A 15,187-nucleotide genomic window follows, 5' to 3' on the forward strand; every position below is an offset into this window, starting at 1 on the left:
TTTCTTGGAGAAATAACGTGATATAAATGTAGCAAATTAGTGCATTTCAGATGTTTTGGTTGATAAAATTCATAACTTCAAACCATTTGGCTATATTGGTAAAAACATATGAAAATCCCAGTTAGGAATATATACAGAGCAACACATTGCCTATTATTTTTTGTAAATAATTGAAGTATGACTGAAAAAAAGGATAATACAATGTTTCCTAATGTCCAGGGCTGGATTAAAGCCAACTGATATCCTAGATACAATCCAGTAATGATGCCACTTGGCCTTTCCATTACTTAACTGACAAGATATTTAGACACAATAAGTGCTGAAAACCTGAGTGTGATAATGAAAAGTTAAGGGCATGAGTGGGGAAATCGCTATGGTGCCTCCCTTATTTTGGTACACTAACCCCAGGTAATTTGGCTTAATGGTACTTAGTAGAGTAAGATTTCAACTAGGTACTTTCGGAACTCATGACTCACAATTCATGTTATTTCTCACTACCAGAAAAACAACACAAATAAAGAGTAAGAAAATTAAGGCAGTTTCAAAAGCTGATATGAAATCTGAATATTGATAGCAATAATTAAAGTTTACACATTCATTGAAAGTTTTGCATTCAAAACTTTCCAAACAATTTCCATTGTTTTAATGAATAAAAATCAGACCAGAGTTTTGTAATTAAAAATTTAATCAAAATCAAGAAAAGTTACAGTAATTTAAGTATTGGAATCACTTTTTTACAAAAATATACATCTTCAACAGCTAGAGGCAGGAAGACAAAAGTTTCAATTATATATTCATCCATAATTAAATATACAAGGCTTTGTTTCATTATTGATTGTGGTCGTTTTGTTTGCATGGCTTATTGTGTTAAAGAATTCTTGTTATCAAAAGATACTCACCCATCATTTCCTTTTATAGTTATTTGAACACATTTTCAATCATCAATCAATAGTCAAATTGCAAAAGCTACCAAAAATATCTAAACAAAGAGCTAAGGCAGGCAGGTAAGCTTATGACTAAATATACAGTCATCTATTTTCTAGCAAAGTATATAAGTACTATTACAAGTCACTCTATTCATATATGAAATATCTCTTGGTAGTTGAAGAAGCTCTTATAAATCTGTGCAAGTGTTAAATCTGCAATTTTATCCTACAGACCAAGGAAAAATTTATATAAACAGAATTTTATTTTATAAAAATACAGAGTATATGTAATGTATCATAAAAAATTCATTTGACATTGTATTAGAAACCACAAAGTTTGATCAGAAATTTTCAAAACAACATTTTTTCATATCAAGAAAACCAATCCTCTAAGTCATCTCCCTCGTCTCTCTTCCATAACTAACCTGGCTTAACAATTCTACTGTATGGTCTCAACAATAGCAACTATATATGTCTTTTAGAGGCATATAAATCAGTCCCGCTGCTAACTGGAACAGTTGTGGCTGGTATGAACCTCTTTTTGCTGCCAAACAGAAGGCTTGATTCTGTAGATGAAAAGAACAATGTTGAGTTTTGCGCTTTTTCCTTTGGGTGACAAAGACCTAGGAAATTCTTCAATACCTTCTGTCGGAATTGCTGGTCCATAAAGGCATAGATGATAGGATTAATGCAGCTGTTGGTGAAAGCTAGACAAGCACTGATAATAACTCCCCTCCTGAGAGCTTTCACTGCCTCACAAGGGAAGTCAATGTTCTGTACCATACCGTAAGTGATGACAGCTGTGAAGGTATTAAAAGGTAACCAACAGCAGATGAATGCCCCAATGATGACAAAGATGATTTTAAGAGCATGGTTTGTTTTCCTTCCTACGTTGACATGACTCTGGAGCATGGAGAAGATAGAGCAGTAGCAGAATAAGATTACACCCAAGGGTAGCAAGAAAGTCAAACAAAGTACTGTGAAAGTATAGATGACAGAAGGGTCTACATCCTGGCATGCAAACCTGTCTCCCACAGAGATCAGCTTTCTGTAGAGCAAAGATGGTATTCCTAATAGAAAGGAAAACACCCAGATGCAACCGCAGGTAATGTTGGTATTTCTCTTGGTCCCGAGAGATCTGGAATCCCAGTGCTTATTCATCACAAGGAAGCGTTCCACACTCATGCCCATCAGGAACAAGATGCTTGAGCAACGGTTCACAGAAATGGCATAGCTGCTAAATTTGCAAAGCTCTTCACCAAACCACCAGGAATCAAATGCTTCTGTCAAAGCCCAGAAAGGCAAAGTACATACAAAGACAAGATCTGCAATGGCCAGGTTAAGGACAAAGTTGTCCACAAGCCTTTGGTTGCCCCGTTTCTGCACCATCACCAGGACCACAAACAGGTTCCCAAAGAAGCCAATGAAAAAAATCGTGAAGTAGATGACAGAGATAAAGACGGAGGCAAACGGCAGCTTTTCTATAAGGCAGAAGTCATCGTCGGTAAATCCTAAACCAAAAAAGTCTTCAGTGGATGATTCCAAGTCTCTGCTCCAATTTTTGGTCATGGCCAAGTCAGTTACCAACTCAGCAATCTTCATTTTCTATCAGAAATTCAGCAGAGAGTTTTCAGTTTGTAAGAGCTAGCCAAAGTACATATGCTCTATATTTGGCTGGGTGGTATTTAAATAAATCAGTGGTTTGCTTGTTTTTAAGCACCTGTGGTAACTTCCTCTTGTTTTTATGAAAAAAAAATTGATGCCAAGTAGTAGACAGAAGTCCTGAAACTCTGTAACAATAAAGAAAACAGTAATATAGTATGGCTGAGTAGCTACATTCTTGGTATAGTCTATTGTAACAGTTAGAGCAGGTAGTTATTTGCAAGCTGCTTTTCTCATTGGATAGTTTAATCTCTTTCTCAGAAGGCTTTGATCAAATTGGAACTACAAGTTTTACAAATTCAGCCAACATAGGAATAGTCGTAAAATTATTGATCATAACAAATTATTAAGGAAGATTTTGACTTTTTTCCAAAGTCTTTTTTTTCCAATGGGCAAAATTAAGTCATTGCTTTCAGGTAATGTAGAGAAATTGGTAGGATCCTTCTTGCATGACAAAGTTGTGAGGTCCACAATGGCCAGTTCCACATTCCTTAAACTAATTTGTTGTGTTCAAATGAGTGTCCTTTCATCGAGTCAATTTAAGTTAAAATTACAGTCCCATCTACTGTTGTAAGAATAGGAGAAATGCCATCCTGTTCTTTTTTTATATAAAAGTTTTTATTTTTTAAGACAAACGTATGCAAACAAAACATAAAATCATCTTCCATTTTATATACATACAGTGTGTCAGTTGGTTAGAAATCTTTTGTGCTATCCTTTTGTAGTCACTACTCACAATTTATATAATTTTTCACATTGTCAAAGTAACATATGCTTATATATTTATCAGTTATTAATCATCCATGACTAAACTATTTATTCCATCATTTTATATGAGATATTCCAAATTTTATTTTAAAATTTATATTGTACTTTCATCCAATGGTTCTATATTTCTATATTATATTTTATATCAATCTATTGAACTTCTATTACAAAATTATCTAATCTATTACATTACCATGTCTTTTTGTCCAACCATTGCTAAAACAAATCCCATATCATATAAAATTGTTTATCTTCTTGCTCTCTAATTTCAAATGTCAATTTACTCATTTCAGCACAGTCCATAATTTTCTTAATAACTTCCTCCTGCATAGGTATTTTTTCATTTTTCCAATTCTTAGCAAATACAATTCTAGCCACTGTTAAAACATTTACAATCAAATATTTCAGTTCTTTATTGTATATTTCCAGTATAATTCCCAATAAAAAAAATCTCTGGTTTAAAGTCTATGTGTTGTTTTATCATTTTTTTCCAACTATGTGTGAATTTTAGTCCAATATCTTTTTGCCTTCGAGCATGTCCACTACACATGGTAATATGAACCAGGTATCTGATGACATTTCCAACATTTATCCAATTTGTTCTTAAACATTCTCGCAATTCTCGTCAGGGGTAGGTGTCACCTGTAAAACATCTTATACAAATTTTCTTTATATGCAGTTGACATTGTCATTTTATAATTTTGGGACCACAATTTTTGCCAGAAATGCCATCCTGTTCTTCATCTCAGCTACTGAGTGCCTTGAGACTTCCTTGTCTTTCAAATTTAATTCTTCAGACTATTAAACTGCAAATATTGTTACAATTACCAAGCAGTGGTTCCTTCCACACATCCATCCAAAGTAGTGTATGTTTAAAAATTCCATTTATGTATATATGAATAAATATTTTCTAGCAAATTATGCTAGAAAACAATGACAGCAAAAGCCAGATTATACATTTTATGAATGAAAAAAGAAATGCACATCAAGATAGTAGAGAACATTTAAATATATAATATAAAGTAATGCCTAGCATGATGCAGAAAGTATGTCAGCATTCCAACCAAACTCTCCATCTCAGTTCAGCTCTCAGAAACAAAGTCCATCCAAGTAAGAATTTATTAGAGAAGTCATATTGGCACATCTGGGAAAACCTGAATCTGAAATCCCACGTTTTCCCCTGGTATATTAAACGCACATCTACCCCTCCCTTACTGATGACCCACAAGTCACACTCTCCAATCCATCTCCATTCTGAACTCCTGCCAAGTCCAGTCACTCCCCTCCAAACTCCAGCGACTCAGCCTTGAGCTCTGACTAAAGAATGTTGTTGTGTTGGTTACCTCCCTTCTTGCTTTACTTTCATTTCCACGGTTACCCATCTTCCCTTGTGGCAGCCCCAAATCTGATTCAAGATGGATCCAGGGCTGACAAAGTACTTGATTCAGAAATGGAATAAAAACACTTAATAAAAAGATGGCGATCTTCCTTCTTCTCTCAGTTCCAGCCCAAATTGAATACAAACTTCTAACCAGGCTAGCATCTATTTATTTGCCTGATATCAAAAAAACAAGTTGTCTTCCACTGAGGTAATTCTCAGGACATGCAAAGAATAAGATGTGGCCAAATCATCAGTTTTATAGATTGTGAACACTAGACAATCAGAAAGGCTGAACTAGAAAACGCTGATCATGAATTTACAGTTGTTATTTTAGACACATTATGTCAAGGCAAGAGTCATTAGAGAATTGCTGATGCATGAAACAAAAATAAACCGAAAAAGTGGCTGATAAAAGATAAGGTGGCAAGATATTTTCACTGATGACTTATCAGTTTTTTACATACTTTACTTTACCTTACTGATGAGGAAAAAAAAGCACAAAAATACAAAAAATGACCAAAAGCTAAGATAAGATGGAAAAGGGATATGCACAGGGCAAGAGTGACCCTACGTTTCATCTGGAAAAGTCATGAGGTAACCGGCATTGACAAGTTTTAGCTTGCACATCGAGAACCAAACAAATGACAAGTACTGGGACAAAATTTTCTTGTCAAAATGTGTCAAGTACCAAATGTGACAAGTTTCAAAGCAGTCAAGTACCAAGGTATGACTATATTGCCTATTTGTAGTTATGCTAATAATTGCTTTAATCTGGTAAGAATCTGTCTATAGATGAAGAACAATAAAGGAAACTACTCTTAAGTAACTCCAGATTTTATTCTTAGTTCTTGGGGATTTGACATTGATTAACTGAAAGCAACAACAAACTATCTTCTTAGAGATACTGAAATACAATGGTCGCAACAGAATAACATATTCATACATACATACATACATACATACATACATACATACATACATACATACATAAATACATACATACATACAGAATACCACACATCACCAGGCTTGACATTTTGGGCTTGGACAACCTAGAACTACGCCGCCTACGATTGGACTTAAATGTAGTTTACAAAATTATCTGCTACAATGTCCTACCAGTCAATGACTACTTCAGCTTCAACTGCAACAATACAAGAGCACACAACAGATACAAACTCAATGTAAATCGCTCCAAACTTGATTGCAGAAAGTATGGCTTCAGCAACAGAGTGGTCAATGCCTGAAATGCACTACCTGACTCTGTTGTTACATCCTCTAACTCCCACTCCTTTAACCTTAAACTATCCATTATTGACCTCATCCCATTCCTAAGAGTTCTGTAAGGGGCGTGCATAATTATACAATCATGCCTACTGTCCCTGTCCTATTGTCCCCATTTATTCATACCTATTTCCTGTATTCTTATTCATGTTTATTCTTATTCCTATTATCTTGTAAGCGATTGACAAATCAAATAAATAAATAAAATAAAACAATCCCAGCTGTTGCCTGATCCTTTGCCAGTTCCTTAAGGTAGCTATTCTGATATAATGCTGCACTCCAAAATCTTCAGTGCTCCAGAATGATGGAATAGGAGAATGTAAAGGTCACACAGCTCTGTCCTTGCTGCCAATAGAAAATGGTAGATGTTGCCTGTTTTTAGAACAGCTAAGGAAACTTTTGCAGTTTTCTAAAGTCTATTCACATTTGAATAAATAATTAAAACTTAAAAATCATTCATACGAACAGGAAATGTGAATAATTATAAAATTTAAAAGAAATATAAAACAAGTTTAAAAAGTAAAGATATAATAGTTCATAAATATTAAAAAGTTGTAAGTTTCTGTAAAATATATAGGGAAATATAGAAAAATATGGAAATAAGATAGACAGCTGTACCTCTAATAAGATGGATATAGAAATGTAGATTCTAACAGAGGCAGTTTTTTATTCACAGATTAGAAAGTCTCATGTTTAAATTTTCATCTACTATTATAGTTTGCATTAACATCTAGTCTAGACACAGATCTGGTAAGCTGACAAAAACTAAATCCCTATTGTCTTATTCCACAAATAGGAAAAAAGGAATTGAGAGCATAAGAATCTCTTAAAATTAGGGCAATCTTCCATGCCTACCAGATGTTTGGGAACACCTACCAGAACTCCCAGCCAGCATGGACATTGAAGCTGAAGTTCACACACAAGGAGAGTGTCGTCATGGTTAGGAAAGGCTGCCTTAGCGTTTCTCAGTTTCAACAACTAAGAAGTATGTACTTCAGATCCCAGAGTTCCCCAGCCAGCCATGAGAGCTAGAGATTTGGGAGTTGAAATCCATACATCTTAATGTCACTGAGATTGAGAAACACTGTCTTAGGATATGGTCCATTGGCATATAAGGATAAGTCTATCTTTCCTCTATCAGGGGACTATGTTCTCTTTGCCTTTCTGAGAAATTGCAGGAACTGCAATAGCTGTAAATTTTCTCACTGGGCATTTTGTTTGTTGTTCAAATGCTATTGAGATGACAAAACATTATCGTAAATGTTTTCAAAGGGACTTCTGTAGCATTTTAATTTAACATTACTGCGCCCAAAATGAAACCATTAAGGAATGGGCAGTCTGATTCAACAGATTCATTTTGGCTGCTGAGACATACAAAGTAAGTATGTTATTAAATTAATTACATGTAATTAATGACAGCCCACAGGACCTAAATGTCCACTTGGTGGAATAGTTCTGCTCAAACTGCATGTAAGTAGTAATTGTGAGTCAAATGAAACCCACTTTGCCATCTCTCCTTTCATGAAACATGTCCAGTGTATCTTGTCCACCTCCCTGTGTATGCTGTGATCATTCTCTTTTTGGCCATCCCTACAAGATTGGCACGGTTCCTTGGTAGCATAGGAGACTATGAACCCCAATGAGCTCCCCAGCGGTGTGTTCTTCCCCTGTTCCATTTCTTTATATTTGTGTTTTCTCCAAGGAACTACCATCCCTCCTGGTTCCTTGGTTGTCTGTCTCCTCTGAAGACACAGGACTGCACTCACCCTGCCAATTGTGTGTTCAGTGACTGAGGCAGGCCAATCCGACCCCAAAGAGATGACATCCTGCAACCTCAGACGAGTTCCCAAATTGTTGCCCATAAAACTCAGATGCCAGAGTTATATGGAGTTGGAAAGAACCTAGTTCCTAAATTTGAGGAACACCCAATACCATTGCTAGTGGGTTTGTTTGCCCCCTTCCCGTACGAACCACAATAAATTACCTATTATCTTGTAAGCAATTAACAAATCAAATCAAATAAATAAATTCATACAAAGCAAAAGGCATTTTATTAAGGGGAGAAATCAAATCTTTATATAGAATGCAGGAATAAATGATGCATAAATTTGATATAGGTAATGCATCCAGTGGCGGATTAAGGCTCACTGATGCCCTAAGCACAGACAAATTTTGGTGCCCCTCCTCCTTTGTACATACTGTACAAACAAAGCCATATTCTCAACTTTGTGGTGCTCCCTTTGGGCCTGGTACCCTAAGCACGTGCTTAGTCTGCTTAATGGTTAATACACCACTGAATGCATCAGCAACAAATCAAACAATAAAAGACATTGATTAGATTTGAGGAAAGAAAGGCACCCTTAAAATATCTTGCATCTCCTCCTTTTCAAACAGGCCTTGCTTGTTTATATTTGTAATACTCAAGGCCTTCAAAACACATTGTTGATTGATGGTCCCTGAAAGGGCTATTTTTTGCACAACAAAGGAAATGGTTTTGGCTCAAAGAAAAACCTAAAATTCTAGGTAACACTACTTGTTGTGTTGTTCTATTTTAGGGCTTTGAAACAGCGCAGTAAGCAGAGACTAAACTCTTAGAAGAATAGTTACAAAGATGTACTTCTGATAAGTATTTAAAAAACCCACTAAAGCTGTAAACAGCCTCATACCCCAAAATATTGCAGTAAACCTAGGAAATGAGGAAACTGGTGCAAACTGGTTAGGCTTCATCATGAAAAGCAAGGAAATAACCTAGGCACTAGAAATATGGGTACCCAGTATTTGTAATTACCTTGTCCTAGGACATGAGTCCCCAAACTTGGCAACTTTAAGACTTGTGGACTTCAATTCCCAGAATTCTGTCAGTTGAAGTCCATAAGTCTTAAAATTGCCAAGTTTGGAGACCTCTGTCCTAGGAATTAGAAATGACCTTGAGGGACAGGAGGAGGAGCCACTATCAAGATAATAATCAGATGAGTCCAGAGAAGACTTTTCCTAGTACTCACAAAGATAAAGAGAGGCAGGGGAGAAGCATATTCAGACTTTCAGGATTCTGTTACTGTAGCCATATAATAAAAGTAATACTGGCCTGCAAGACTTTGGTTTCTTAATCTGATCTATTTCAAAGGATGGACATAGCCAGAGGGGGAAAATATAAGGGAAAAGGTTCAGGGAAATAAAATAATTGGATCACAGGCTGACATAAGTGGCTTATTTAAGCGGCTTCTTTGTAGACTCTGTAAGTAAAACTGAATTGGGATTTAAATGTAATCATTAATTTTGAATATGCTTACCCTAAAGATAACGTCATGGCAATACAAGTTTTGTCCTAATCCTAACTTCGGCGCGCTCAAAATACTCCATATGATAACTTGAAAGCTACAACTAAGCATAAAAACACTACAATTAGGCATCAGTTTCAAGGAAGATTAAACATGACTCTTCATACTGTCTAATAATGGTTATAGAAATACTTATTTAACCTGAAACTCAGTTCTCCATCTCCATATGATAAATCAAGCACCACTTATTATGTGATTACACAACTATAACTATCAATATCAAGGAATTCCAACCCAAAACATACTTTGTCCAAAACCAACAATCAATACAGTATATCTAACTCTAACTTTTATCCCAGCACTCATAGCTGTGGGGGCTAGAACCACAAGTTGTTTTTTCTCATGAGTTTATCATATGGTGTTGAGTAAGTGCTGGATTAGAATTTGAATAAATATTTTATTGCCCTTAAGGAAAAGGTAACTACAATGAGATAATTTATTCTTTCACAATAAAACTTCCAAATGTTAAAGATATTATTAAACAATCCCACAGAATAATACAATGCTCAATGGTTCTTTTAAACAAATACCTGGATGATTAATATGTGAGTTAGAGGACCACAAAATTGGTTCCACCTTGTATATATATAATAAAGACATATCAAAAATATATCAAAAATTATTCCGTCTCCCAAACACAGTTTGAATCTCCCATACACATTATGAATTGTCTTGCAGCAACTAACAAAAATTATCAGTTCTTTACACAGCACTTTTTTTATTTGTTTCCTCGAATGCCAATAATAAATCTAAATAAACATCTAGCACAATATCTTGATGGGTATTTCATTGTTTGAATTAAAACTCTCAATTATTTTAAGAACATCAGCATATACCTAAATATGTTCCAATCCAATTACATCCTCAGTAGCACTTGAGGCTAGTTCCTGCTATTGTTAAGCTCAGTTTTCTAGGTATTACTAAATACCCTTAGATATTTAATACCTTTGTGAACTTTCTCTAATTTGGGAGAGAAGTTTATTTCTTTATTTTTGAATAATATTTATTCTTAGTCTTTTGATAGCTATATGTTATAAAGTTATTAAAAACTTTGCTTAAATATTGCTAAAAGCCTAAGAATATATTGTATTAAATATATACTTCGATTACACCCATCCTGTTTAGCTAAATTAGCTCCAGTTAACCTCAAGGGCATAGACCACTCCCTAAACCATAATGCCATTTATTGCCAGTTGAGCAGAGAGAATGCATGAGCAGCCTGCTCTAATAAGGAAGTCCCAAATTACTCAAACATGTGATGTATTGATTCATAATTTACACTAAATCAAATAATACATTATTTGAACTCACATTAATCATGAGCTTCTGAGCTCTTATCTAAATCTTGGTCTTTTCCTCAGAGAAGATTTTTTTTTAAAAAAAAAAAAATCAACCTTTTTCTTCTCCAGTGTAGAATTCCAAGAACCACTGTGTGAATCAATATTTAAATCAGTTTGTTTTTCTAAGATTCAATCATATTCAACTCTCGGAGTCTGCCTGAACAAGTTCTTGCAGTTTTCTTGTCAAGTTTTTCAGAAGTGGTTTGCCATCGCACTTCCCTGGGCAGAGAGAAAAATGACAAGCCCAAGGTCAGAGCTCCTACCAAAACAATTGTCAGATAAGGAGGGCTTCAGCCTGGAGCAAGAAAATAATATGATAAAACATCCCAAACAAGCTCCTCCTTAGTTCACACTAAGATAAAGTGAGGTAGGAGGATGCACGCCCAGACTTTAAAGATTCTGTAGCTACAGATGTTACAATCCTGACCTATTTGGTGTTGGTTCCTTTAGTCTGATCTACCCTACTGGGCTGACGCTAGTTCTATAGAAAGGGATTTACTCAGGAAGCAAAGCTCTAATGGTGTACAGAGTAAGGAAGATAACCTTGATGGAGATATGCAGGAATTGTTTCCTAGGCAAAAGGGGGCTAAAGTGGTTTTTAAAGTCTAAAACCACAGGATAACCTTTGGATGTAACACAGGTGGATGCCTTATTTCATTGGAGTACAAGGAGAAGGAGGGACAGCACAGAGTTACAAGATTTTGTTACAACAGCCAATCTCAGTAAAAGTAGTTTTAGCCTTTCTGCGGTGTTGATTTTCTGACAAATGCTGAATGCAAAGGCTGGAAAATGCCTAGCGATCAAAGGAGTATGCCTATACCTGCTGCAACATATAGCTGACTTGGTTTTTAAAATAACAAATTTGTTGGAAGAAATATCTTTCTGGGTTCAGTTCCAAGTGGGGGGAAAGACACTGGATTCATGAAAGTTGCTTGGAAAGAAGGTTTAATGGTGGGCAGAACCACATGCCTTGGAGCTCCTGAGCGAAAAGGGAAGAGGTGCTGAGAGTCCCTTGGTTTTATGCCCTCTCTAAGCTTTAAACTTCCTGGGGCACAAGAAGAGTATCCTAATTGGATGCTGTCAGGGGTCATAACTTTGTAGGTTGTATGTGTGCTAAGTTTGGTTGAATCCTGCTGGGTGATGTGATCTTCCCAGGTGTGCCATGTGGTGAGATGGGTAATCCTATCATGTCCTGAGGGCCATGTCTTAATCCCATCACCCTGGAGCTGAAGGGGAGGTGGGGGGCAGGGAGCTGCTTTGGCTTTAAAAGCCTGTTTCTCCTTTTCTCATCCAGAGAAATATAATATTCTGCCTTTTTAATATTTCCTAGAATATTTCATTCTTCTAGGAGGGGTGGAGGGTGCTAACTTTCTACACATTCTTGGGTAGTGGTGGGTTATGGGTATGTGTGTAAGTGTCACATTTATATGACTGGTACTATTAATGACCTGAGCCTGACTCTCTCATAGGTGAGAGGATGAGTAAAGATAAGGTTTTAGGAACAAAGTAGGAAATTGGTGTAATCGGGTTATTACTGTGCCATGTTAAGAGGTGTTGGAAGAAATGTCCATCTGGGTTCAGTTCCAAGTGGGAAGACAGACACTGGAAACATGGAGACTGCTTGGAAGGATAGTTTAATGGTGGACAGAACCACATGGGGTTTGAAGTCCTGGGAAAAATGGAGCACATGGGTGAGAGAGGGAGAGAGATTTATACCCTCTGTTGGGCTTTGAACTTGCTTCCTGTTCCCGTGGCAAGAAATCTATCCTGCTTGTTGTCAGACTCCCATGGGGCCATGCAGGGGTAACTTTGTAGGTTGTCTTGAGTCCCAGGTTTGGTTGAATCTTGCTAGGTGATGTAATGTCCCCAGGTGATTTTGCAATATAGTGAGCCCTGCTGTTAGATGGGTAGAGGGCTAATCCTACCGTGTCCTGAGAGCCATGTCTTAATCCCATCACCCTGGAGCTGAAAGGGGGCATGGGGGGGACGGACAGGGAGCAGCTTTGCCTTTGAAAACATGTTTCTCCTTTTCTCATCCAGGGAAATATAATATTCTGCCTTTTAAATATTTCCTAGAATATTTCATTCTTCTAGGAGAGGGGTGGGTGCTAACTTTCTACAGAGGCAAATGGGAACAAGTCCTAGGTCAGGACATAAAGCAGCAGATAGTGCATGATATCTCTCATTTATATAATGAAAATTCCAAGAAATAATCTAGTTTGCTCTTTCTGTCATTAAAACACCACATTCCTTCATTCTTTTATCTAATTTTCCTCAACAGGGCATCCTCCAGATGTGTTGCAACTACAACTTACTTCTTTCCCTACAAATAATTGCTTTGTATTTTAATGTTATTCTGGAAGTCAGAAATGGAGGCTCAAGACTGCCATCTGATGGTATAACTGCTTTTACTATATATATTATACTCAACCCGATGATCTTTTATTATTATTATTGAGTTGTCATTATCTTGCTGTGGGGCTACTCTAGGCAGCTTACAGTAATAAAAAGGAAGAAAATGAAAGGAGCATAAACAGAAGTAAAATAATAGAGCCTATAAAATAAACAATAAAAAAGGAATTTTAAAACTTGTGGATTTCAACAAGCATGGCTGGCTGAGGAATTCTGGGAGCTGAATTCCATAAGTCTAGAAAATGTGCCCAGTTTGGAGACCCCTGCCATAGAACATTTCATTTGTAAGAATTGCAGACTTGTAGAGTTCAGTTAATGGTTTTTAAATTTTGTTTTATGTACTTTTTTTGTGACACGTATATAAACCAGCAGGAGTTGTTTTGAAATTTGTATATGTATGTGTCTATGCGTGTGTGTGTTTGTATGTGCATACATACACGTACATTCCCATATAAATAACAATAAATACATATTTTATTACCTAGGAACACATTCATAGATGCATTAACATTCTAAACTTCATCAAAATACTTCGAAGAGGATAGATAAGGATAATTTACGTTAGTCAGGGAAGTTAATGATGGCCTGGATCAATTTTATTTACAGCACTGTAAAAATGTAAATCTTCAATTTAGCATTAGAACATGATGCTTCACTGTTTTTAAAAATCAAAAGCCAGAAAGAACAGCAAAGTTGTTCTGTAAATGTTTTGCTGTTGCTTTTCTTGGATTATTGGAATTTTTGTACACTCTTCTATTCTTCTCATACTTTTTCCTTGGTAACCTTCAGCCATATTCTTTGAAATGATAGACATCACCACTCTACAATAAGGGGATGTGTTCTCATCCATCTCACAGGCACAAGATAGTGCTGGAGTAGAACATCACAGTATCATAATTAAGTACAATGCAGTTTGTATATACCTATTTAGATCACACAAAAATGTTTAAAGGCTTTTTGATATGAATGCAAAATAGCTACATACCCCTCTAAGCAGCCATTCTGTGTACAAATAGTCATCCTTTTCTGAAGAATACATGACATTTACTGCCAATGACAATAGGCAAATTCTCAAGAAAACAGGAGTCAGAAAATTAGTCAAAAGACTCTATTTTTACCACTGTGCCCATCAAATTAGCTACTGGTTGCTAGAAATATGGAAGAAACTCATGTAACACCCAGGGTCTGCCTCACAAAGCAGAGGGCAGGCTTGAGATGATCATGTTCCTCTCCTTGGAGGCAGATTTCCTGAAATTGGCCATGAACGATATAGAGCAGGGGTCCCCAACCACCGGTCCGTGGAACAAGTCTTACCGGGCCGCTGGTTTGCTTAAGGCCGCCATCTTGTTTTGATGAAAAAGTGCTTCCGGTGAGCTTTTCCGGGTAGAAAGCTCACCGGAAGCACTTTTTCATCAAAACAAGATGGCGGTGCCCAGCTGATTCCGGCACCGGGCCGCGGCATAAAAAGGTTGGGGATACCGGGCCGCGGCATAAAAAAGGTTGGGGATCACTGATCTAGAGGGGAAGAGGTATGCTGGCAGTTTCATACAGCAACCAATTTGCCACAGCAGAGAACCCCACATGATGTGCCCTTGCCAGCATAAGTAAATAATAATAATAAGCCACTATTAAAGCACAACTGGAAAGCATGATTGCAATCATGATAAAAGTCAGCCAGGGATAATGTTGTCAGTTCAAGCCTTCTCAATTTGACTGTGTAGATTGCCTGTGGTTATCGTAATAGTTCGTCCAGAAAAGCCCCTGGAATAAGGCTTGGTTCTCTCACTGATTAGGATTCAGATTGACTTATTATATGCCATCAAGTTGTTTCCAGCTCCTACCAACCACATATGTTTTCTCCATAGCAATCCAGCCCTAACCTGTTCTTTCAGGTGCCTTAAGTGATTGTGAGTTATTATCTATTCTCTTTCACTTTTCAAAACATTTGCTATTTTTGGCTCAGGTATCCTCAGTTTTGGATCCTTCTTCTCTAGCAATCTGCCACACTCCCAGGATTCTCTGTAGGGCTCAAAACACAGCTTGGCTTTGTTAGTAAGTCTATTTTTGTAGCATTTT

The 15,187-nt window shown here is 36.7% G+C and overlaps 1 protein-coding gene across 1 annotated transcript; it reads right to left on the minus strand.

The window, feature by feature from the left end:
* Positions 1-718: 718 nt before the first annotated feature.
* Positions 719-2,647, minus strand: GPR25 (G protein-coupled receptor 25). Its single transcript, XM_026678216.2, has 2 exons — positions 1,569-2,647; positions 719-1,492 (listed from the first exon to the last, which is right to left on the minus strand). The coding sequence occupies exons 1-2, from the start codon at positions 2,526-2,528 to the stop codon at positions 1,379-1,381; spliced, it is 1,074 nt and encodes a 357-aa protein (XP_026534001.2). The 5' UTR covers positions 2,529-2,647; the 3' UTR covers positions 719-1,378.
* Positions 2,648-15,187: the final 12,540 nt, after the last annotated feature.

Source organism: Notechis scutatus, chromosome 3 (genome assembly GCF_049901735.1).
Source record: "Notechis scutatus isolate UNSWTSFEM ecotype Mainland chromosome 3, rNotScu1.2, whole genome shotgun sequence".
Classification (NCBI taxonomy): domain Eukaryota; kingdom Metazoa; phylum Chordata; class Lepidosauria; order Squamata; family Elapidae; genus Notechis; species Notechis scutatus.